Source organism: Orycteropus afer, unplaced genomic scaffold, assembly GCF_000298275.1.
Source record: "Orycteropus afer afer isolate SDZICR_OR568_19922 unplaced genomic scaffold, OryAfe1.0 scaffold00492, whole genome shotgun sequence".
Taxonomy (NCBI): domain Eukaryota; kingdom Metazoa; phylum Chordata; class Mammalia; order Tubulidentata; family Orycteropodidae; genus Orycteropus; species Orycteropus afer.
This window is the reverse complement of record NW_006922079.1, coordinates 862,173-884,991: the sequence shown is the minus strand read 5'-3', so window position 1 is coordinate 884,991 and position 22,819 is coordinate 862,173. Positions and strand designations below refer to the sequence as shown.

Here is a 22,819-nt window from a genome sequence, read left to right as displayed (position 1 = left end):
CTATGAGTTGGAAATGACTTCATGGCAATGAGGTTTTTTTTGGGGGGGGGGGATACCTACCTAGAAAATCAAGTCAGGAACTGTTATAATAAGATAGTTTAGTAAAGTGACAAGATTTAAAAATGTATATAGAGAGAGTCAGCAGAATAATCCTAATCCCAGGACCTGTGAATGAACATGTTACCTAAATCACAAAAACCTTTGTAGATATGATTAAATCAAGGAGTTTGAGAGTGGAAATTTATTCAGTAGGCCCAATGTAATCAATCACAATACCCAAACCCACTGCCATTGAGTCAATTCTGACTCATTGTGACCCCCATTGGGCTTCCAATGCTGTATATCTTTATGAAGTAGATTGCCTTATCTTCCTCCCATGGAGCAGCTGGTGGGTTTGAACAGCCGTCCTTCTGGTTAGCAACCTTATCCACTATACCACTAGAGCTCTTTATAAGAGAAAGGCAAGAGGGGGAGAATAAGAGAAGGAGACATGACGATAGAACCAGAGATTAGAGTGATGTAAAGAAGGGGCTATGAGCCAAGTAATGCAGCAACCTCTAGAAGCTGGAAAAGATAGGGAAACAGATTCTGCCCTAGAGCCTCCAGAAGGAATGCAATTTTAAAACGTTTGACCTCCAGAACTATAAGAAAATGCATTTATGTTTTTTAAGCCACTGAGTTTCTGATACTTCATTATAGTAGCAATAGGAACCTAATACAGTATCTGTAAATCTAATAATTTTCCCATAAGCCTTAAAAAAATTAGACAGAAATCATAGAAATAGAGCCAGTTCACAATGTAGGTAAAATTTAAAAACACCAAGAGATATACCTAAAAATAAATGTGAGTATCTGTATGATGAAAAAATAAAGCTGTTTGAATAAAACATTTTTATTTTTGAATAAAATATTTTTTTGATGAAAGGATCTGAAATAGCAACATATAGATCATGCTTTTTCCAGATTGTAGAGAGGACAAATTTATACAAATCACCTATTGGAATTTTCTTTCTGCATCAAAACCCTATTGTTTAAATGAAACTTGTTGAGATGATTCTAAATTTAAACTATAAGAGAAAAATACCCATTAAATTAAGAAAAATGCCTCAAAATGTAATAGTTGTTATTCTTGATCTAATTTTTAAAAATGTGATGTTTCTGTAGCAACAGTCCCATAGATCAGTGGAGTGGCACAGCAAGTTTAAGCATGGACTGAGCTTTGTTTGAGATGAGGGAGCTCAGGGAAAGTCTGAGGAGATGACATTGTAGCAGACACTTGACCCTTAAGAAATAACCAGTCATGCAAAGATGGGAAGGAAGAATGTTCTTGGCAAATGGAAAAAGAGGAACCAGTTTAGGGTCTTCTAAGGAAAGTAAGTGTCTCCTTCTCCCCTCTCCCAAGTTGGGGGAAATATTCTAAGGATAGAGAAAATACAAGAGTGTTCATACCATGGATGCATATTGTTGTTGTTGTTGTTATGTGCCGTCGAGTCGGCCCCGACTCATAGCGACCCCTCCTTGGGTTTCCGAGGCAGTATCACTACGGAAGTAGGATTGCCCAACCTTCCTTCCGAGGAGTGGCTGGTGGGTTTGAACCGCCAGCCGTCTGGTTAGCAGTCAAGTGCCTTAGCCACTATGCTACCAGAGCTCCCTGGATGCATATTAGTGTTTCTTCATTATCAATTACTGTGGAGTCGACTCCAACTCATGACAGCCTCATGAGTGTCAGAGTAGGACTGTGTGCCATAAGGTTTCCTTTAATTTAATTTTTTTTTTTTTAAATTATTGTGGTGAAAATATACACACCAAAACATTGTCCAATACAACAATTTATACATTTACAAATTATTGATTTTGGTTACAGTCTTCATGTTGTACAACCATTATCACTGTCCTTTTCCACCACCACTAACATAAATTCAAAGCCCCCCCAAAGCCAAAACTCCCCCTTTCCCTCTCCTTCTTACCCCTAACACCAAAAACCAAACTCACTGCCATCAAGTGGATTCTGACTCATAGCGACCCCCTAAATCTTTGCAGAAATAGATTGCCCCATCTTCCTTCTGTGGAGCAGCTGGTGGGTTTGAACCACCAACTTCCTGGTTAACAGACAGATGCCTTAGGCACTGCACCTCCACAGCTCCTTTCCTACCTCTGGTAGCCATTAATAATCTTTAGTTTCTATATATTTGTTTATTTTTCATGAGTAATATCATACAGTGTTTCTCCTTTCAATAGAGTTTTTAGCGGCCAGTTTTTCAGAAATAGATTGCCAGTTCTTTCTTCCAAACCTCTGTTTTATTGTGTGCCACTGAGTTGATTTCGACTCAGAACCCTATATGACACAGCAGAGCTGCCCTATAGGGTTTCTTTTATTGATTGATTGGTTGACTGACTGACTGACTGACTGACTCTTGCCCTATAGGGTTTCATAGGCTGTAATCTTTACAGGAGCAGATTGCCAGATCTTTTCTTCCACAGAGTGGCTATTGGGTACAAACACTGACTTTCTGTTAGCACTCAAGTGTTTAACCATTATGCCACCAAAAAAAAAAAAAAAAACCACCCATTGCTGTCAAGTTGGTTCCAACTCACAGCAACCCTGTTCGGTTTCCGAGGCAGTAAATCTTTGCAGAAGTAGATCATCCAGTCTTACTTCCATGGTGGTGGTGGGTTTGAACCACCAACCTTCTGGTTAGCAGTCAAATGCCTTAGTCACTGTGCTACCAGAGCTCCTATTGTGCCACTAGAGCTTCTTAAATTGCCACTAACCAAAACTAAACCCATTGGTGTAGAGTCAGTACTGACTCATAATGACTACAGGACAGGGTACAGCTGCCCTTAGGATTTCTAAGCCTGTAAATCTTTACAGAAGCAGAATGTCACATCTTTCTCCTGCAGAGTAGCTTTCATTTAGCAGCCAAGTGTTTAACTACTATACCACCAGGGCTCCTTAAGTTTCCTCTAAGTGGACTCAAACCTCCAAACCATTTTCAGTTAGTGGCCAAATGCATTAACCATGTGCACCATGCAATGACCCATTTCTTCATTGCTTCATTGCTCATCTTCATTTCTCCCTGAAGGCTCAGTTTTATTCATCTATCTAGGAAAGTAGTAAAAAGGAAACTACTGGCATCATCCTTGAATTAAGCACCCTCCTGATGCCATTAGATTGTTTTACAGATTTCTACACCAGTGGAGGGGTGCCATATCTAAGGCATTTGACTGCTATCCAGAAGATTGGCAGTTCAAACCCACCAGCTGCTCCACAGAAGGAAGATGGGACGGTAGACTTTTGTAAAGATTTACTGCCTCAGAAACACAAAGGGAGTTGCTATGAGTCATTAATGACTTGATGGCAGTTGAGTTTGTTTGTTTGTTTGATTTTGAAGAGATTAGGTCCAGCTCTATGTGCCCAGATGTGAGTGGAAGCTCATTTTCCTATTCTGCATTTCCTATTGAGACTTCGTGGGGGACCCAGAAGGACTATATTTAAACACACTTGTCAACTTGATGATCAAGGATATAGGAGAAAGTATTGAACCTGAATGAAGAAGACATCTATTTTCCCATACAAGTTGGATATAAGAAATACCTTAAAAAGTTGTAGATGATGAGGATCTATTCATGGGAATTGTAAAGTCCAGTTTCTCCCCAGGTTCATCCTTCTAAATTTTATTAACAGGGGCAGACCCTTTATTTTCTTCTTCCCACTCTACCCCTTGTCACTTTTCTATAAATACACATGTTTTATCCATGTTGGAAAAAAAAATCCTGTGTTTCAAAGTTCTTATCCAATTGATGAAGATATCCCAAGTTGGTACTTTAATTGATGTACACTAATAGGAACTCTAGTAGCGTAGTGCCTAAGGCACTGGTACAAAACCACCAGCTGCCCCTCGGAAAGAAGGTTGGGCAATCTACTTCTGTAATGACACCACCTCTGAAACCCAAGGAGGGGTCTCTATGAGTCAATCCGACTTGATGGCACGTAACAACAACAATGCCATAAGTGGAGGGGGAGGTGGCAGAACCACTCTCAAGCAAGACATCCAAATAAATATGAGAGTCAACAGTGCCCCCCCTGTGTTCATAGCCCTGGGTCTGCCCTTTTAGGTTTATGCCAGTCAGCTTTGAGACTGAGCAGCCTTGATAGACTCTGTTTCTGTTCTACACTAAGCCAGTGCCTAGAGTGATTGTATCTATTGGAAAGCCATGATTTTCCAAAGGCCTTTGGAAGAACTATTGTTGAGGTAGAGATGAGAATTATAATTGAGCCTATGCCAAGAAGAGACAATTGTGACTTTCTTCTAATATGTCATTTAGTAATATAAATTATAATCTAGTTGAAATTTTGCATCCCATTTAGGGAGCTTTGGTGGTACAGTGCCTAAGGCATTTGACTGCTAACTAGAAGGTAGCAGTTCAAACCCATCAGCCACTCCATAGTAGGTAGATGAGACAATCTACGTCCAAAAAGATTTACTGCCCTGGAAACCCAGTGGGGGTCACTATGAGTCAGAATTGACTCAATGGCAGTGGGTGTTTGAATGTGCTTTTGTTGTTACAAAGAACCAGTACTCTACATTGAAATTTGAATACTGAATAACTGGAAGATGGCCTTGAGCCAGAACATTGTGAAATTCAATAATCTGAGCACTAAATTTCTTGGGCTGCCCAAATTATATCAAAATAACCACTCAGGGACCTCAGGAGCAACAGGATATCCAGGTAAAAGGGGCAGGAGGCAAGGCTAGGCCCTAAGCCCCCTAGAGCCAGGAAAGGGAGGGACCAGTAGCAGCATCGGGAACCTCAGGAGTGGCAGGATATCCAGGTTGAAAGAGGCAGGAGGTAAGGCTAAGCTCCAAGCTGCCTAGAGCCAGGAAAGGGAGGAACCAGAAGCTGCTGGGGACCACAGAGTGGCAGGTTTCAGGTAGAAATTAGGTAAGAGGAGGGTGCAGAGGTTTCCAACAGCTAAGGGAGACAAATTTATCTGTCAGTTTATCATCCTGTGAGGCTTGTATGTTGCTGCGAGGCTTGAGACTGTACTACTGGTGTTTCAGATACCAGCAGAGTTGCACATGGTACACAGGTTTCAACGCAGTTTACAAACTAAGACAGACTAAGAAGAAGGAGGAGGCCATCCACTTCTAAAAAGTTGGCCAGGGAAAACCTTATGAATAGCAGAGAAACACTGTCTGATATATTACTGGGCAACTTTATGAAACACTGTCTGACACAGTGCAGGAAGACTAGCCCCTTGGGTTGGAAAGCACTCAAAATGGGACTGGGAAAGAGCTGCCTCATTAGAGTGGAACCAATCTTAATGATATGGATAAAGTAAGTCTTTCAGGACCTCCATGTGCTGACATGGCATGACTCAAATTGAGGAGAAACAGCTGCAAACATCCATTAATAATCGGAACATGGAATGTACGAAGTATGAATCTAGGAAAATTGGAAGTTGTCAAAAATGAAATGGAATGCATAAAAACTGATATCCTGGGCATTAGTGCGCTGAAATGGACCCATTTTGGTCATTTTGAATCAGATAACCATACTCCAGGAATGACAAATTGAAGAGGAATGGCATGACATTCATCACAAAAGATGTTTCAAGATTTGTCCTGAAGTACAATGCTGTCAGTGATAGGATAATATCCATATGCCTACAATGAAGATCAGTTGATATGATTATCATTCAAATTTATGCACCACCCACCAAAGCCAAAGATGAGGAAATTGAAGATTTTTATCAACTTCTGCAGTCTGAAATTGACCAAACATGCAATCAAGATGTGTTGCTTATCACTGGTAATTGGAAAGCAAAAATTGGAAACAGAGAAGAATCACTGGTATTTGGAAAAGTTGGCCTTGGTGATGGAAATAATGCTGGAACTCACATGGTAGAATTTTGCAAGACCAACGACTTGTTCATTGCAAATAACTTTTTTTTTAACAACAGAAACAGCAGCTAACACGTGGACTTCACCAGATGGAGTACACAGGAATCAGATTGACAACATCTGTGGCAAAAGTCAATGGAAAAGCTCAATGTACTCAGCCAAAACAAGTCCAGGAGCTGATAGTGGAACAGACCATCAACTGCTCATATGTAAGTTCAATTTGAAGTTGAAGACAATTAAAACAAGTCCATGAGAGCCAAAATAAGATCTTGGACATATGCCTCATGAATTTAGAGACTGTCTAAATAGATTTGATATATTAAACACCAATCACTGAAAACCAGAGAATTGTAGGATGATATCAAGAGTATCATCCATGAAGAAAGCAAGAGGTCATTAAAAATTAAAAAAAGAAAGAAAAGACAAAAATGGATGTCAGAAGAGACTCTGAAACTTGCACTTGAGCAAAGAGTAGCCAAAGCATATGGAAGAAATGACAAGATAGAAGAGCTGAACAGAAGATTTCAAAGAGCAGCTTAAGCAGACAAAGCCATACTATAATGAAATGTGCAAAGACCTGGAGTTGGAAAATCAAAAGGAAAGAACACAGTCATCTTTTCTTGAGCTGAAAGAACTGAAGAAAAAATTTAAGCCTCAAGTTGCAATATTGAAAGGTTCTATGGGCAAAATATTGAATGATGCAGGAAACATCAAAAGATCAAAAGAAGGAATACACAGAGTCACTATCCCAAAAAGAACTGGTCGATCTTCATCCATTTCAGGAGGTGGCATATGTTCAAGAACCAGTGGTATTGAGGGAAGAGGTCGAAGCTGCGCTGAGGGAATTTTCAAGAAACAAGGCTCCAGGAATTGACAGAATACCCATTGAGATGTTTCACCATATGGATGCCCTGCTGGAGGCACTCACTCGGTTAAGCCAAGAGATTTGGAAGAGAGCTACCTGGGCAACTGACTGGAAGAGATCCATATTTGTACCCATTCCAAAGAAAGGTGATCCCACAGAATGTGGACATTATCGAACAATATCATTAATATTGCATGCAAGTTGAATTGAAGATAATTCAAAAACAGTTGCAGCAGTATATTGACAGAGAACTTCCAGAAATGCAAGCTGGATTCAGAAGAGGACGTTGAACAAGGGATATCATTGCTGCTGTCAGATGGATCTTGGCTCAAAGCAAAGAATACCAGAAAGATATTTACTTGTGTTTTATTCTACACAAAAGCATTTGATTGTGTGGATCATAACAAATTGTGGATAACATTGAGAAGAGAATGGTATTCTAGAACACTTGATTGTACTCATGAGGATCCTGTACATAGACCAGGATGCTGTCATTCAAACCGAAAAAGGGAACACTGCCTGGTTTAAAATCAAGAAGGGAGTGCATCAGGGTAGTATCCTTTCACAATACTTATTCAATCTGTATGCTGAGCAAATAATCTGAGAAGCTGGACTATATGAAGAAGAATGTGGCATCAGGATTGGAGGAAGAATCATTAACAACCTGAGATATGCTGACAACACAACTTTGCTTGCTGAAAGTGAGGATGACTTGAAGTACTTACTGAGGAAGATTGAAGAATACAGTCTTCAGTATGGATTACATCTCAATATAAAGAAAACAAAAGTCCTCACAACTGGACCTATAAGCAGCATTACGATAAATGGAGAAAAGATTGAAATTGTCAAGACTTCACATGACTTGGATCTACAATCGACGCCAATGGAAGCAGCACTCAAGACATCAGACGACATATAGCACTGGGCCTATCAGCTGCAAAGGACCTCTTTCAAGTGCTAAAGAGCAAAGATGTCTCCTTGAGGACTAAGGTGTGCCTGACATAAGCCATGGTGTTTTCAGTCACCTCATATGCATGTGATAGCTGGACAGTGAATAAGAAGGACCAAAGACGAATTGATGCTTTTTAGCTGTGGTGTTGGCGAAGAATGCTGAAAGTACCATGGACTGCTGAACAAACTAACAGGAGGTCTGTCCTGGAGGAAGTGCAGCCAGAATGCTCCTTGGAAGCGAGAATGGCCAGACTTCATCTCACATACTTGGGTCATGTTGCCAGAAGGGACCATTCCCTGGAGAAGAATGTCATGCTTGGTAAGGTGGGAGGTCAACAAAAGAGGGGAAGGCCCTCAATGAGGTGGATTGACACAGTGGCATCGGCCATGGGCTCAAGTGTAGCAAGAATCATGGAGCTGGCTCAGGACCGGGCGGTGTTTCATTCTGCTGTGCATAGGGTCACTGTGAGTTGGAGATGACTCGATGGTACTTAACAACAACAGCAACCACTTCACACTGTCAAGTCCAGTTGAGTTTGTATTCAACAATGATACAAAGATGCTCATGGTCTTGTATAGAAGCTCTAGGATTGCCAGGCCTCTCCCTGTTACACTTTACATTTGATTTAATAAAGACCTTACCTTCAGAATTTCACCTGTTGGTTGCACCTCACATTTTCAGGTGGTGAGACTGCGTATCATCAACATTACAATTACTTTCCATCTTTGTGTCATCCCATAGAATTACCTTCTGTGACTTAATACATTGAGAAGAAAGTTAGAATCTGGATAGAATAGAATTAGAATAGAATCTAGGTAGAACCTAATGATATTTTGTTGTTGTTGTTATATGCCATCGAGTCAGACCCACTCATAGTGACCCCTCCTTGGGTTTCCGAGGCAGTATCACTACGGAAGTAGATCGCCCCATCTTCCTTCTGAGGAGTGCCTGGTGGGTTTGAACTGCCAGCCTTCTGGTTAGCAGTCAAGTGCCTTAGGCACTACGCTACCAGAGCTCCCTAATGATATTAATAATGGTAAATATTAATCTGTGCTAAATTAGTGACACCTCTCCAAACAAATAGCTCTTGACTCTTTCTTGTGAATGAAAATCATCCCTTCATGTTGAAATTGGCAGCCTTACTCCCTCCCTCCACAAATGCTTCCTCCTACCCAACATGTAGGGACCATCACTAAGAGTCCATTAGAAACCCTATAATTTTTCAGTTAAATCAGTAATTGTCCAATTTCATTCAATGTAAAAGGAAGGAAGGCAACCAGAAAAAGATTCAGCAGATAAATCTATTTTATAGTAAATTTCACATTGCTCTATTGCTTTAGTTTTGTCTGAAATAAATTCGTTTCCTGATGATTGTTTTCTTTTTAGGATTAGTTTTCCTTATGTGCTATGGAATTTTAGTTGCACGCTCATCTTGAGAGAGAGTGTGGTGTAGTAAATTACATAGTGTGGCTTTTCTAGCCTTAAGTCTTTGTAAACTCAGTGGTGGAATTTGCCATGAGCAACTGAGTAGCTGCTGATTGTTAAAGTTATCCATCTAGGGTATTTCTGTTGAGTATAGCACCAAGTAATTTTCTTGGAAGTTTGCTCTCTATCAGGTATATAGAATTCTCATGTTGGGATCGGTTAGTTTGGCCACTCTGCCAGGCTCAAAAGGAGTCCTCCTAGAGGCCGAAGGAGTCTCTCAGACTGCTGGCTGAGAAAGGGGTGCTGCTGAGAGAAATGCACTCCTGAGAGAATTGAGAGACACACACTGTGAGAGAGAGATGTGAGAGAAACAAGAGACATGCACTACTGGGAGAGCAATGTGCTACTGAGACTGCCAGCTGCTGAGATGGCCAGCTGCAAGAGACTGAGTGCATTTCTGAACTTGTGCTTCCCTAATAAACCCCATAATCTGTGAGTTCTGTGTGTCCACTGCAGTGAATTATTGAACCCAGCAGAGAGGTGGTGGGTGCTGTGGGAGGAACAGTTGGTAAAAGGGCTGGAGGGAGGCAGTATGCCTGGCCTTTCAGGAATAGGCCTTGGGCTACTGATGGTGATTCTGTCTTCATCTTATGGGGTTAGAGGAGGTCAGAAGATGGTGCCTCTAGCATCCCTGGCTCACCACACATATACATGACATGGACATGTACACATGCTCAAGCCTCCTCCATCAATTTTACTTTCCCTGTTTCATGTAGCCTTATATCACTAGCTGAGAACTCCTCTGCCTCATGGTGGTACCAGTCCACCACATGCTAGAACAATATTTGTAGCCCACTTAACTCAAGTCAGCCCCCATTGATGGACACTAGTAAGTCCTATCTTCCCCCTAGCATGTGAGCCCTGGAAATCTGCCAGAACCTGATCTGGCCACAAAGGCCTTCAATTCCACTCAGCTTTGTTTGGTCACATGTTTTTCTTCTGTTTTATGTATTGTTGTTTTGTGCCTGATGGTGTGGTAGAAGGAGAAGAGGAACCTCTGAGGGTGCTTTTACATCATACTAACCAACCTTGGTAGATTTAGGTCCCTGGGTGATTAAAATGGTTTGCACTTTAGTACTAACCTAAAGGTTGGCTGTTTGAACCCACCCAATGGCACTGTAGAAGAAAGGCCTGATGATCTGCTTCTGTAAAGATTATGACAAGAAAATCCTATGGACTTCAGTTCTACTCTGTAGTGCATGGGGTTACCATGAGTCAGAATCAACTCAACAGCAAAACATTGTTTTTTTGTTTTATTGTTATTATTGTTAAATTTAATGCTTGAAAAAGAAGTATGTATGAGAAAAACTGAAGCATTTCCTCAGTGTAGTTCATGAAAGGAACACTCAGACAGCCTTTTCTTCTGATCTTCACTGAAGCCTGCTCTCTTATAACCCTTCTCCCCAGGTTATTTTCTGAATTTCCTGGAACCCGTAAACAATATCACAATAGTCCAGGGCCAGACAGCGATTCTGCATTGCAAGGTGGCAGGCAACCCACCCCCTAATGTTCGATGGCTGAAGAACGATGCTCCAGTCATGCAGGAGCCCCGGCGGATCATTATCCGGAAGACAGAATATGGTTCTCGGCTGAGGATTCAAGATCTGGATACCACGGACACGGGCTACTATCAGTGTGTGGCCACAAATGGAGTGAAAACCATCACAGCCACTGGTGTTCTGTTTGTGAGGCTTGGTGAGTCATGCAGTTGAGTGTCTTTTGGCAAATAGGATGCCCACTTTGAACAGTCACAGCAACTGGGGGAGATACTAATTTGCATTTTGAAACTGAACACACATGAGCCAACATGAAAGAAAATATAAAACAATTCCCTGAGGCCTTTCTCCTTGAGTTTGAGTCCCCAATTTAACCTGTTACCCATTTACTAGTAATAAAAGGAAGTAGCTAGAGATGGAATGGTCTGTAAATCTAAGGCACAGAGCAGTCCTAGACACACAAGGTATACTGTGACATTTAGGGAAAAGGTTGCATTTTGGGAGGTCAGATCTCCACAGAAATTCCTACCAGCCTGGGATGGCCACGTTTCAAGGGAAAACTGATGGCTCTGAGGTAGGCCTTGTGGACACTGAGGTTGTTCTATAAAACTAAGACTTGTATGTATCCACCTACAGAAATCTGGATTGGGCTAAAAGAGAGAAGAGCATAATGACAATGCTACACTATTGTCCTTCTCACAAGTAGGGACAGGAATTAAATGGCAGGAAACAATGTATCCCCCTATCATCAGAGTCCCTGGTGGTACGAATGGTTAGCACACTTGGCTGCTAAATGGAAGGTCGATGGTTCAAGTCCACCCAAGAGGTACCTTGGAAGAAAGGCCTGGTGATCTACTTCTGAAAACTCAGTCGTTGAAAACTTTATGGAGCACAGTTTTCTGAAACATGTGAGGTTGCCATGAGTCAGAGTAGACTCTAGAGCAACTGGTTTTTTGGTTCGTAAGAGTTCTGAGGAAGGGCCCAGGCAACAGCTAGGTCCCATCACACAAACCCCAGGCCATTGTATCACAGATTAATAAAATATATGTTATGTATCAAGCTAAATCTTTAAGATCAGAAGAGAGAGGAAAGACAGCACAAACTCCAAAAATATCTCCAGAAATTTCTGCTTAAGCAAAAAAGCACCCCTTCCCTTTCTTGTGCTTCTCAGTGTGACTGGCATATAATCATGGGCAAGACATGCAGAGTCCAAAGCCAGAGGTTCACTTGCCACAAATGAGTGTATTGGGTTTAGCCACCTTATCACTGGCCTGATTGGAAAATTCTTTTATTCAAAATCATGAAATATTAATAACTTGTTTTTTGTTTGTTTGTTTGTTTTATCTTTTTAGGTCCAACACACAGCCCTAATCATAATTTTCAGTAAGTATTTCTTTCCCTCAAATCATTTTCTGAGCCTCTGAGGGTTCACTGTGTCGTAATCCAGGTTGTAAATCTGGCAAATACCACTCGCAGTCACCTCAAGTATTTGCTGAATTTGATAGAAATAGACTGAATTTCATATAAGGAGGCAACTGTGCTGGGTTTGGTTTGATAAAATTCTTCCTGGGGAATTTTTACGTTTTCCATGTTTAGTGTAAAGACGTCACATACACAAACACACACACACACACTGTTCATTTCTTCAACAATCATGACCTGACAGGAACACAAATGTTTAGACCATATTGGTAAGGTTCCCAGAATTTTGGCTTTAAAGAGGTAGTTTTAACTCTGAAATCTCAGTAGCACCAATAACTGTGTCTACAGTTTCTAATATATAAACCCATTTACCTTTGGGGTACCCTCTAAAATAGGGAAAGTCTCAAACCGATTTTAAAGATGGGGAAACTGAGGCTCACAGCCTTGCTTGACATTCTGCAGTGAGTTGTTGATGGAATTTGGCTTTGAACTCTAGCCTCTTGTTTCCTGGTACAGTGTCTTTCTACTGCACCATATTTTATTTTGAGGAAATCTTCCTCTGATTGGCAAATGTTCTGTCATCATGTGAATGTGGTATTACTTTTATTCCCTGTATTTAAAACTGTTGAATTCCTGTTATTTTCTGTACAGGCCTATTGCAGAGTGATTGATTCCTTTTAACTATTTTAAATCATCGCACAAGCATGATGTAGTCAATTAATTGAGTATTGTTTACTTGTTCATACTTCCCTGATTCCTCATAAACATTACCTATTGGAGTGGTGTTCTGCAATGCTATGTAGGGGAGGATGGTCATGGGAGTGGCCCTTCTGTGTATACATCATGATGACTTTTTGAGATGTTTGAGAACGTTCTACTATACTAAGAATTTCCAAAGCATTTTACCTTAATAATCTTTCATGGAGAATAAATGAAACATAACAGTAAGTAAAGAAGAAATTGTACCAAGGTCACATTTTATGAGGCTTTGGAAGACATAGAAATCATTTCAGAAGTTGAATCATTGTTTTTCCTTATAAAAATATTTATTTGATTTTCTTATCATTATTATTTATAGATTAAATTAACACATTCATGTAAATAATGCCTCTAGTACCCATTAACTGAAAGTTGTGTCCTAGTCTTCCACTAGCAGTCATTTCCATTGTCTTTTGGGTTTGTTAGGCAAGAGTTTTCCTCAGCATTTAATACATGTATATATATATGTGTATATATATACCTAGAGAAATAAATCATCATCTCACTTTGATTTTCCATTTTCCACAAGTGATGTTATACCTGGTATGTTTATGTAGGTCTTAGAGAGTTTTCCAAGTCAGTGTATTTAAATTTCCTTTATCTTCCTTTTTCCTTTCTATAATACTCCATGTAGCATTTAACTACTCCCCTTAACCATTTGCCATTGAGTCAATTCCAATTCATGATGACCCCTTGTGTGATGGAGTAGAACTGATGCCTAAAGTTTTCAATGGTTGTGACCATTCAGAAGTAGGTCAACACGCCTTTCTTCCCAGGTGCCTCTGAGTGAACTTGAACCTCCAGCCTCTTAGCAGCTGAGCACATTTACTGACTCTTAACTATTCCCTTAGTGGTGGGAATTTGAGTTGTTTATCTTGTTGGGCTCTAAGCATGTACAGGCCCCTGGGACCCTTACATGAGAGTTTCTCCTTAGAGAAATAAAACATGCTGGCTCAGAAGACTTACCTTTTTGTAAACAATAGTACCAAATGGTAGGAGCTCTGGTGGTGCAGTGGTTACAGCATTCACCTGCTATCCATAAGGTCAGTGGTTTGAACACACAAGGCACTTGTGGAAGAAAGATAAGGCAGTCTGCTTCTGTAAAGATTTACAGCATTGGAAACCCTCTGGGGCAGTTCTACTCTGTCCTGTAGGGTTGCTATGAGTTGGAACCAACTCGATGGCATTGAGTTTTGTTTGGTTTAGCAAATAGTTGTTTACAGTTTACTTTTCTGCAACAGAAAAAAAAGACTTTTTTCTCTTTATCTTACATAAGATTGTATCCAAATTTGTGAATTTTTGCCAGTTTAAAGGATGAAAAATGGTATTTCATCTATTATATTCTCCATCCCCATTTATGAATGAGGTTGAGCGTGGTTTAAGTTGCTTTTTGGCATTCATGTTTCCTCTTTGTCAATTGCCTGTTTGTATTCTTTGTCTTTTTTCTTTTTTTTTATTTCTTGATGTTTTGGAAGCATTCTATATGTCTTGTTTTTGATCCTACAGGCATTTGACATTGTATGTCATTTATCAAGAACTGCATGAGTTTCTACAGGTTCTTTACAGAAGCAGACTGACTTATTAAAGTATACCTCAATGTCCATGAAAAATTCTGATTGGGATTATAATGAATGTTTAGATTAAATTTGGTGAGAATTGATATCTAAATTAAAATTTCCTATTAAGAACCACTTTATTCATGTTTTAATGTATTCATTTTTCCCCCTAACATTTTATTATGAGAAAATTTGATTTGATACGATTTTATTATGAGAGAAAAGAATAGTGTATAGAGTTATATGGTATATACAGTATAACTATATAAAAAATACATATGCATGTATAATAATGTTACTAATTTTAATTGTTTATAATTAATATAATATAATATAATAAAATACAGAATAAATTAGCAATTTTATAGGTATATAGAACATCCATATACTTACCAGCTAGATCCTACTATTAATATTGTACTAAGTAGCTTTATATGTTTCCATTTATCCATCCCTCTGATCTATCCATGGAGGTCCCTGGGTGGCACAGTTTGCACTTGGGTGCTAACCATAAAGGTTGGCAGTTTGAACCCTCTCAGTAGTACTGTGGTATAAATCCCTGGCAATCTGCTTCTGTAAAGATTACAGCCAAGAAAACCCTATGTAGTAGTTCTACTCTATGACACATGGGGTTGTCATGATTCAAAATCAACTCATCCACAACAGATTTGGTTTTTTGGTTTTATCTATCCATCAATCAATCCATCTTACTAATCATTTCAAAGTAAGTTGCAGGTAATTTCACTTTTACTCTGAAAAATTGAGCATAGATACTGTTTTGGTTCTCTAGTGCTGCTTTAACAGAAAATACCACAAATTGGTGGCTTTGACAAATAGGGATTTATTCTCTTACAGTTTAGGAGGCTAGAAATCTGATTTCAAACTGCCAGCTCTAGGGGCTAGGTGTAGGGCCCTCCACTTTGTGCTTCAGCTCAGCCTCTTGCTTACAGCCCACTAAAGCTGGAGGCATCTCTTACCTCAGGCAGCTGCTGACTGCTGAGGCTGACAAACCTGAAGTCGACAAGTAAAATGGCACAGTCTCAAGATTACCAAGCAACATAGATGGTCACTAGTTAAATATTCCCAAGATCTGCAGACAGCATGGCAAACCACTGATGACTTGGCCAAATGCAGGATCCAGATGGGCCAAGAAGCTCAAAAACCTAACTCAAAGTGTCTTCTTATCTATTGAAAGCATACCACATCCCTAAGGCAGCTAGTCAGCTGCTCACAGTCGATTCCACCATGTAGTTGATTACTGGTCTCATCATGGGGCATAACTATATCCAGCTGCCCAGCCACTCAAAACCAGGCCCAGGTAAGGTGACACACAACTGTAAATTCCACAGATATCATCGACAAGATTTCAATTTCTGTTTACTGTTTTTATTTCTAAGGAGCTCTGGTGGCATAGTGCCTAAGGCATTTGACTGCTAACCAGGAGGTTGGTGGCTCAAACCCACCAGCTACTCCATGGAAGGGAGATTGAGCAATCTATTTCTGTAAAGATTTATTGCCTCAGAAACCCAAAGGGGTCACTATGAATCTGAAGCGATTCAATGGCAGTAAGTTTTGTTTTTTTGGTTTGGTTCTTATTTCTTCTTTATGAAGGAAAATTTACATACAATGAAATACACACTATTGTTGTTAGGTACTGTCAAGTTGGCTCCGACTCTTAGCAACCCTATGTACAACAGAATGAAATACTGCCCAGTCCACTGCCTGCTTCACAATACTTGCTGTACCTGAGCCCATTGTTGCAGCCACTGTGTCAATCCATCTCCTTGAGGTTCTTCTCCTTTTTCATCAACCCTCTGCTTTACATGATATCCTTCTCCAGCAAATGATCCTTTCTGACAACATGACCAATGTAGGTCAAACGAAGTCTGGCCATTTTCGCTTCCAAGGAGCATTCCAGCTGCACTTCTTCCAGGACAGATTTGTTAGTTCTTTTGGCAGTACATGGTACTTTCAGTATTCTTTGCCAAAACCATAACCCAAGAGCATCAATTCTTCTTCGGTCTTCCTTATTCATTGTCCAATTCTCGCATGCATATGAGGCAATTGAAAATACCATGCCTTGGGTTAGGCACACTTCATCTTTGCACTTTAAAGAGGTCTTTTGCAGCAGATTTGCGCAGTGCAATACATTGTCTGGTATCTTGAGTGCTATTCCCGTTGGTATTGATGGTGGAACCAAGTAATATGAAATCTTTGACAACTTCAGTCTTTTCTCCATTTATCATGATGCTGCTTATTGGTCCAGTTGTGAGAATATTCATTTTCTTCATGTTGAGATGTAATCTGTATTGCAGACTGTAGTCTTCAATCTTCATCAGTAAGTGCTTTTAGTCATACTCAATTTCAGCAAGCAAAGTTGTGTCATCTGTGTATCGCAGGTTGTTGAATGAATCTTCCTCCAATCCTGATGCCATGTTCTTCTTCATATAGTCCAGCTTCTCGAATTATTTGCTCACCATACAGATTGAATAAGTATGGTAAAAGGATACAACCCTGGCACACTCCCTTCCTGATTTTAAACCATGCAATATCCCCTTGTCTGTTCAAATGACAGCTTCCTGGTCTATGTACAGGTTCCTCATGAACATAATTAAGTGTTCTGGAATTCTCATTCTCAATGTTATCCATAATTTGTTATGATCCACACAATCAAATGCTTTTGCATAGTTAATAAAACATAAGCAAACATCTTTCTTGTATTCTTTGCTTTCAGCAGAGATCCATCTCACATCAACAATGATATCTCTTATTCCACATCCTCTTCTGATCTGACTTGTATTTCTGGAAGTTCTCTGTCAATATGCTGCTGCAACTGTTTTTGAATTATCTTCAGCAAGATTTTACTTGCGTGTGATAGTAATGATATTGTTTGATAATTTCCACATTCTTTGGGATCACTTTTCTTTGGAATAGGTACAAATATGGATCTCTTCCAGTCAGTTGGTCAGGTAGCTGTCTTCCAAATTTCCTGGCATAGATGAGTGAGTGCCTCCAGCACGGCATGCTTTTGTTGAAACATTAAAATGGGTATTCTGTCAATTCCTGGAGCCTTGTTTTTTTTTGCCAGTTCCTTCAGTGCAGCTTTGATTTCTTCCTTCAGTACTGTTGTTGATCATATGCCACCTCCTGAAATGGATGAAGATCCACCAGTTCTTTCTGGTACAGTGACTCTGTATTCCTTCCATCTTCTTTTGATGTTTCCTGTGTCATTCAATATTTTGCCCACAGAATCTTTCAATATTGCAACTCAAGGCTTGAATTTTTTTCCTCAGTTCTTTCAGCTTGAGAAATGCCAAGCATGTTCTTCCCTTTTGGTTTTCAAAGTCCAGGTCTTTGCACAGTTCATTATAATAATTGACTTTGTCTTCTTGAGCTGCTGTTCGAAATCTTCTGTTCAGCTCTTTTATCTTGCCATTTCTTTTATTTGCTTTAACTACTCTGTTCAAGAGCAAGTTTCAGTCTCTTCTGACATCCGTTTTTGACTTTTCTTCCTTTTCTGTCTTTTAATGACCTTTTTACATTCTTCATATATGATATTCTTGATGTCATCCCACAATTCCTCTGGCTTTCAGTCATTGGTGTTCAATGGGTCAGATATATTCTTTAGATGGTCTCTAAAATTGGAGGGATATAATCAAGGTCATATTTTGGCTCTCATGGACTTGTTTTAATTCTCTTCAGCTTCAACTTGAAGTTGCGTATGTGCAGTTGATAGTGTGTTGCAGGTCCCAGCCTTGTTTTGGCTGTAGATACTACACTTCTCCATTGCCTCTTTTCAAAGATGTAGTTGATCTTATTCCTATGAACTCCATCTGGCAAAGTCCATGTGTATAGCTGTCATTTATGTTGTTGAAAAAATGTCTTTGCAATGAATAAGTGATTGGTCTTGCAAAATTCTGTTATGCAATCTCCAGTGTTATTTCTATCACCAGGGCTATATTTTCCATCTACCGGCGATTCTTCATTTCCAACTTTTGTATTCCAGTCACCAGTGATAATCAACACATCATGATTGCATGTTTTGTCAATTTCAGACTGCAGATGTTGGTAAAAATCTTCAATTTTCTCATCTTTGGCTTTGGTGTTTAGTACCTAAATTCGAATAATGTTGTTGTTGTTTGTTGCTGTTTTGTGCCATTGAGTCAGACCTGGCTCATAGCGATGCCTCCTCGGGTTTCTGAGGTGGTATGACTACAAAAGTAGATTGCTCAACCTTCCTTCTAAGGAGTGGCCGGTGGGTTTGAACCCCAGTCTTCTGGTTAGCAGTCCAGTGCCTTAGGCACTATGCTAATTGGTCTTCCTTGTAGGTGTATGGATATATTATCCTGTCACTGATAGCATTGTACTGCAGGATGGATCTTGAAACATTTTTTGTGATGATGAATACCATTCTGCTTCAATATGTCATTCCCAGCATGGTAGATCATAAGTTTGTCTGATTCAAAATGGCCCAAACCAGTCCAATTCCACTCACTAATACCTAGGATATTGATATTTATGTGTTCCATTTCATTTTTGACAACTTCCAGTTTTCCTACATTCATACTTCATGCGTTCTGTGTCGTGATTATTAATGATTGTTTGCAGCTGTGTCTTCTTATTCTGAGTTTTGCCACATCAGCAAATGGAGGTCCCGAAAGCTTTACTCCATCCACATCCTTAAGATCAACTCTACTCTGAGAAGGCATCTCTTCCCCAGTCATATATGAGTGCTTTCCCACCTGAGGGGCTCATATTCTGGCACTATATCAGACAGGGTTTCAGGGCTGTTCATAAAGATTTCCTGTAATATATCAGATAGTGTTTCACTGCCATTCATAAAGCTTTCACTGGCCAATTCTTTGACAGGTGGATGGCCCCTTCCTTCTTGCAAGTCTGTCTTAGTCTGCAAACTCCACTGAAACCTGCCCACCATGCATGATCCTGCTGCTGTTTGAAATACCATTGTCATAGCCTCCAGCCTCACAGCAACACACAAGCCACCACAGTATGACAAACTGACTGACAAGTGGTGGATAACACTTATAAGGAGCAACAAATCCATAAACTACTGTAGTAAAACCAATATCCAAGCATAAACCATTCTCATTACTCTAGAAAGTTTCTTCATGCAACTTTCTCCATCAATTGCTTCCTCTCCCATGTGACCACTTCTGATCTTTTTAATATACGATGGATAGTTTTGCGTATTCTATAACTCGTATAAGTGGAAGCCTGCAATATTTCGCCATTTGAGCTTGACTTCTGAAGTCACTGGTTGGTGCAAGCAAACACATTTATTCTAGGATACTAACCAAAAGGTTAGCTGTTCAAATCCACCCAGAGGTGCTTCAGAAGAAAGACCAGGCAATCTACTTCCAAATGATCACAGCCATTGAAAACTCTGCAGACCACAGTTCTGCTCTGACACAAAGGGGTTACCACGAGTCAGAAAAACTCAACAGGAAATTATATTTTTCTTTCATTTAACATAATATTTTTGAGATTCATCCATGTTATTCAGGTATCAGTACTTTGTTCCTGTTCATCACTGAGTAGTATTCCATAATCTGAATATACTCTTTTGTGTATCCCTTTCCCGGTTGATAAACATCTGGGCTGAATCTACCTTTTGACTGTTATGAATAAATCTAATGTGAGCATTTTTGTACAAGTTGTTTTTAAACATACATTTTAATTTCTGTTAGGTAAATACCCAAGGGTAGAATTTCTGGGTCATAGCCTATAAGTGTGATTAGATTTATAAGAAATTACCAAATTGTGTCTCTTTACATGAGGAGTAAGCCACAGGGATCCAGGTGAGGAGAGGGAACCCAGGCCATACCCCATAAGCGACAAGGTGGAAAGGCAGGAGAAAGAAGAGTATTAAGGCTAGGGGGCCCAGGACAGAGTGGGGAGTCAGCCACAAGGATCCAGGTGAGGAGAGGGAACCCAGGCCACACCCCATGAGCAGCAAGGCAGAAGGCAGGAGAAAGGAGAGTATAAAGGCTAGGGGGACGCAGACAGAGTGAGGAGTCAGCCACAGGGATCCAGGTAAGGAGAGGTTTCCAACAGGTAAGGAAGACAAACTTGTCTATCAATTTGTCCTACTGTGGTGATGTGTTGCTATGAGTCTTGAGGCGGCTGTGCCACTGGTGTTTCAAACTCAGCGGGATGCACATGGTGCACAGGTATCAGCCCAGCTTACAGACTGAGACAAACTAGGAAGAAGGAAGAGGCCATCCACTTCTCAAAGAATTAGCCAGGGAAAATCTTATGAATAGCAGAAAAACACTGTCTGATACATTACTGCGCAAATTTATGATTAGTCTGGAAACATCGTCTAATACAGAGGAGGAAGATGAGTCACTTATGTTAGAGGGCTCTCAAAATAGGACTGAGAAAGAGCTTCATCATCAGAGCAAAACCAGCCTTACTCATACAGATAAGGTAAAGATTTCGAGACCTCCATTTGCTCACATGGCACCACTCAAATTGAGGAGAAACAGCTGCAAATATCCATTAATAATCGGAACATGAAATGTATGAAGTATGAATCTAGGAAAATTGGAAATTGTCAAGAATGAAATGGAATGCATAAAGATTGATATCCTAGGCATTAGTGAGCTGATAAATGGACTGATTTTGGCCATTTTGAATCAGAGAACCATGTGGTCTATTATGCTGGAAAAGACAGTTTGAAGAGGAATGGCATGGCATTCATCATCGGCATTCATCATCACAAAGGAAGTTTCAAGATCTGTCCTGACGTACAATGTAGTCAGTGATAGGATAATATCCATACACCTACAAGGAAAATCCGTTAATACTACTATTATTCAAATTTATGTACCAACCACCAAAGTCAAAGATGAGGAAATTGAAGATTTTTATCAACTTCTGTAGTCGGAAATTGATTGAACATGCAATCAAGATGTGTTGCTTATCACTGGTGATTGGAAAGCAAAAGTTGGAAACAAAGAAGAATCACTGGTAGTTGGAAAATTTGGCTTTGGTGATGGAAATAATGCTGGAGATCACATGATAGAATTTATCAAGACCAACGACTTGTTCATTGCAAATACCTTTTTCAACAACACAAATAGCAGCTGTACACGTGGACTTCACCAGATGGAACACACAGGAATTAGATTGACTACATCTGTAGCAAGAGGTGATGGAAAAGCTCAATATCTTCAGCCAAAACAAGGCCAGGAGTTGATTGTGGAACAGACTGTCAGTTGCTTATATACAAGTTCAACTTGAAGTGGAAGAAAATTAAAACAAGTCCACGAGAGCCAAAATATGATCTTGAATATATCACTCCTGAATTTAGAAATCAACTAATAGATTTGATGCATTGAACACCAAAGACCAAAAACCAGAAGAATTATGGGAAGACATCAAGAACATCATCCATGAAGAAAACAAGAGGTCACTAAAAAGACAAGAAAAGAAGAGAAGACGAAAATGGATGACAGAAGAGAATCTGAAACTTGCCCTTGAGCAGAGAGTAGCTAAAGCAAATGGAAGAAATGACAATATCAAAGAGCTGCACCGAAGATTTCAAAGGGCAGCTCGAGCAGACAAAGTCAATTACTATAATGAAATGTGCAAAGACCTGGAGTTAGAAAACGAAAAGGGAAGAACAGGCTCGGCATTTCTCAAGCTGAAAGAATTGAGGAAAAAACATGAGCCTCGAGTTACAATATTGAAAGGTTCTATGGGCAAAATGTGGAATGATGCAGGAAACATCAAAAGAAGATGGATGGAATAAACAGAGTCACAGGCATGCCCACAAAGAACTGGTGGATCTGCATCCATTTCAGGAGGTGGAATATGATCTAGAACCAATGGTACTGAAGGAGGAAGTCAAAGCTGCAATGAAGGAATTGGCGAAGAACAAGGCTCCAGGAATTGACAGAATACCCATTGAGATATTTCAACAAATGGATACCCATTGGAGGCATTCAGTCAGTTATGCCAAGATATTTGGAAGACAGCTACCTGGCCAACTGACTGGAAGAGTCCATATTTGTACCCATTCCAAAGAAAGGGGATCCCACAGAATGTGGAAATTATTGAACAATATCATTAATATCGCACACGAGTAAGATCTTACTGAAGATAATTCAAAAACGGTTGCAGCAGTATATTGACAGAGAACTTCCAAAAATGCAAGCTGGATTCAGAAGAGGACGTGGAACAAGGGATATCATAGCTGTTGTCAGATGGATCTAGGCTCAAGGCAAAGAATACCAGAAAGATATTTACTTGTGTTTTATTGACTATGCAAAGGCATTTGATTGTGTGGATCATGAAAAATTATGGATAACATTGAGAAGAATGAGAATTCCCAAACACTTGATTCATGAGGA

At 39.9% G+C, this 22,819-nt stretch overlaps 1 protein-coding gene across 1 annotated transcript in view; it reads left to right on the top strand.

Annotated features, from left to right (window-relative positions):
* ROR2 (receptor tyrosine kinase like orphan receptor 2) overlaps positions 1 to 22,819 on the top strand; it is a 129,870-nt gene that overhangs the window by 26,071 nt on the left and 80,980 nt on the right. The window contains exons 4-5 of the mRNA XM_007955172.1: positions 10,616 to 10,903; positions 12,057 to 12,087. Of these exons, the coding sequence (XP_007953363.1) occupies positions 10,616 to 10,903; positions 12,057 to 12,087 (319 nt within the window). The remainder of the gene's footprint in view (positions 1 to 10,615; positions 10,904 to 12,056; positions 12,088 to 22,819) is intronic.